The sequence below is a fragment of the Trichechus manatus genome, unplaced genomic scaffold (assembly GCF_000243295.1).
Source record: "Trichechus manatus latirostris isolate Lorelei unplaced genomic scaffold, TriManLat1.0 scaffold00030, whole genome shotgun sequence".
NCBI lineage: Eukaryota > Metazoa > Chordata > Mammalia > Sirenia > Trichechidae > Trichechus > Trichechus manatus.
This window is the reverse complement of record NW_004443966.1, coordinates 10582058-10584939: the sequence shown is the minus strand read 5'-3', so window position 1 is coordinate 10584939 and position 2882 is coordinate 10582058. Positions and strand designations below refer to the sequence as shown.

The 2882-nt window shown below is 39.7% G+C and overlaps 1 protein-coding gene across 2 annotated transcripts in view; it reads left to right on the top strand.

The window, feature by feature from the left end:
- MTFMT (mitochondrial methionyl-tRNA formyltransferase) overlaps nucleotides 1-2882 on the top strand; it is a 20594-nt gene that overhangs the window by 12006 nt on the left and 5706 nt on the right. For both annotated transcript variants that reach the window (XM_023729722.1, XM_004374665.2), the window contains exon 6: nucleotides 751-842. In XM_023729722.1, coding sequence (XP_023585490.1) covers nucleotides 751-842 — 92 coding nt within the window. The remainder of the gene's footprint in view (nucleotides 1-750; nucleotides 843-2882) is intronic.

The following is a 2882-nucleotide window of genomic DNA, read 5'->3' as shown; positions in this document are numbered from 1 at the left end:
GCTCAGTGTTATAGGTCTTTTAGGGGGTTCCTCACCTTCTCTCTCCCTGCTTCTTGTGTCTTCTCTTGCCGTTTCGCCTTTCTTTTTTTCTGAAACCATTGTGGGGTTGGTTGCATAGATAAGCAAATTCTTTGTCAATTTCAAGGCATGGCCCTCCCAGCGGGGCCATAAACTGACCAATCCCCTCAGTGGACCATAGTCACTTCATTTGCATACTCTGTAGTCATTTCATTTGCATAGTATATTGACCAATCACTGAAAGATGTGTTTTAATCACAAGGCAGGCTGCAGTCCAGGGCCAGACAAAAAGTATCAAACCATCAGGTTGTTCACATCTTACCCAGGAAATGTCAGTCAACCTGGACAAATGTAACAAACCCTCTGGGGTAGAAAACTAGGTCAAAGGTAACTCCTCAAGGTATAGGGGAAAAATCTCCCAAGCTGTTTTTCCAAAGAACCAAGGCAAAAGGCCAAGTAAAGGAACTAATTTCACCAAACTTGTAGATTTTGAGTCATAGTTGGAGGGGCTTTTCTACTCCTGGATTATTTTTAAAAATCACCAGTGTTTTCTTCTAGTGTTTGTATGGTTTATTTATTTATTGTTATTTTATATTATGAAAAATTTCAAACATATAAAAGTAGACAGCATAATACAGTGATTTCTTTTGTACTTGTTATTCAGCTTCAATAATTGTCAATTGATAGATATCAAACCTGATATTCATTCTTGTTCTTGGCTTTGTCTTGTAGCCCCTAAGATTTCTGCTGGTAAAAGCTGTATAAAATGGGAGGAACAAACTTCAGAGCAAATATTCAGACTTTATCGTGCCATTGGAAATATAGTAAGTTGGAAGTCAGATTGCAGTTTTACCGAATTGTGGAGGGGTGTGTGTGTGATTCACTTTCTAAATATTTGTATTTAGGAATAAATCTCATAAACTAATTTAGCTACCATTGAGTCAGCCCCCAACTCATGGCAGTTCATGCACAAGGGGATCAGGCCATTGTGATCCATGGGGTCTTATTGGCTGATTTTTGGAAGTAGATTACCAGGCCTTTCTTCCTAGTCCATCTTAGTCTGGGAGCTCCACTGAAGCCTGTTCAGCATCATAGCATCGTGCTGTGGTGGCTGCATATGAGGTGCATTGGCCAAGAATTGAACTTGGGTGTCTCGCATGGAAGGCAAGAATTCTACCACTGAACTACCGCCGTCCCCACACTAAACTTAGGAGACTTGAAATGCGTTTTTAAAATAGTCTTTAAACCTTAAGTTTTTATAAGGGCCTTGGAAATTGTAAAACACTTTCAAATATATATTTTGCTGTTTCAAATAAGTAAGTTTTATTATCCCCATTTTGTAGATGAGGAAAATTGAAATGAGGTGACAAACTCAGGGCTACCCAGTCACTGCATAATGAACTTAAATTTTCTAACTCCTAATCCAATGCTGAGGAGCCCTGGTGGCACAGCAGTTAAAGTGCTCAGCTGCTAACCTAAAAGTCTGTGGTTCGAACCCGCCAGCCACTCCACGGGAGAAAGATGTGGCAGTCCGCTCCCGTAAAGATTTACAGCTGTGGAAACCCTATGGGGCAATTCTACTCTTTCCCGTAAAGTTGCTATGAGGTGCAGTTGACTTGACAGCAGTGGGTTTGGTTTGGTTTGGGTTAATCCAGTACATCTTCTAGTATGCCTTTTTGAATTCCACAGATGCCTAACCGCTTGCTAAAATATCTGAGTAAACGCTCAGTTCTTTGACAAATCTGTGAGGTTTTTTCCTGCATTTTGCTAGCCTCTTGTGTTGTTTGAACCTGGGGACCTACCAAGTGTGGGGCTTTAAATGGCCCTCCTGTGTCTCTACTGTGGGTGAGGCACGGCCGCTGAACATCTACAGCAGGTCAGCTCCTTAGTGAGGATCACAACCTCATGTCGTAGGTGTTATTATCCCATTTTAAAGCTGAGGAAATTGAGGCTTCATGTAGACATTCAATGAATGATTATTGAGTGTTGTTCAAGGTCACAGATGCTGATCCCGGTTCTGTCAGCTGATCCCGGTTCTGTCACTAACTAGCTGCTTCTGACATTGGGAAAATAGCTGCAGCCCCCTGGGCCTCAGTTTCCTTGTCTGTGAAATAGAGGATTGAATTATAGTCTGAAAATAAACTTACTCAATTCAGAAATTTGAGAGAACTTATTTCTGGTGTGCGTTAATTTTTATAAACATTTAAGTCAAGTTTTAGGGTCTCAGTTATGTTGGAAATTTGTTATGTGATAAAGGTGGCATTTTACATCAGGATGGGGAGAGGAAGATGGGTTATCCAGTAAATAGCATTGGGACAACTGGCTAGCCATTGGGAAGGGAGAACCTTCAAACCCTACCTTTTAAAATCAAAATGAAATCTAGGTAAATCAAGGATTTAAATGTGAAAAATGAAACCATAAAGGGCTGGAACAAAACACAGCTGAATGATTTTACGATACTTAAGAATCATAAAGAATGGGGTAGACCTTCTCAGGCATGATGTGAACCACTGACATCACGGAAGAAAAGACTGACAGCTGGAACTCCATAAATGTGAAAAACTCATGCATGGAAAAAAATGACCAGACTCAAGATTAAAGGCCAACAAAGTAGGCAAAATATAATACATATGAGAATTAGAGGGCTAATTTCCTAAATATATAAAAGGCTTTTGCAAACTAATAAGAGATGAACAACCTAGTTTAAAAAAAAAAAAAAGGCAAAGAAATCGGCAGTTTACAGAGAAATGAATAACAATTACAGTAAATACGTGGAAGCTTTTCAGCCTCACTAATACTGAACAGCAATAGATTGTTTTCACTTATCAAGGCAGGTTAACAATAAAATGTTGATGTTCTTTGAC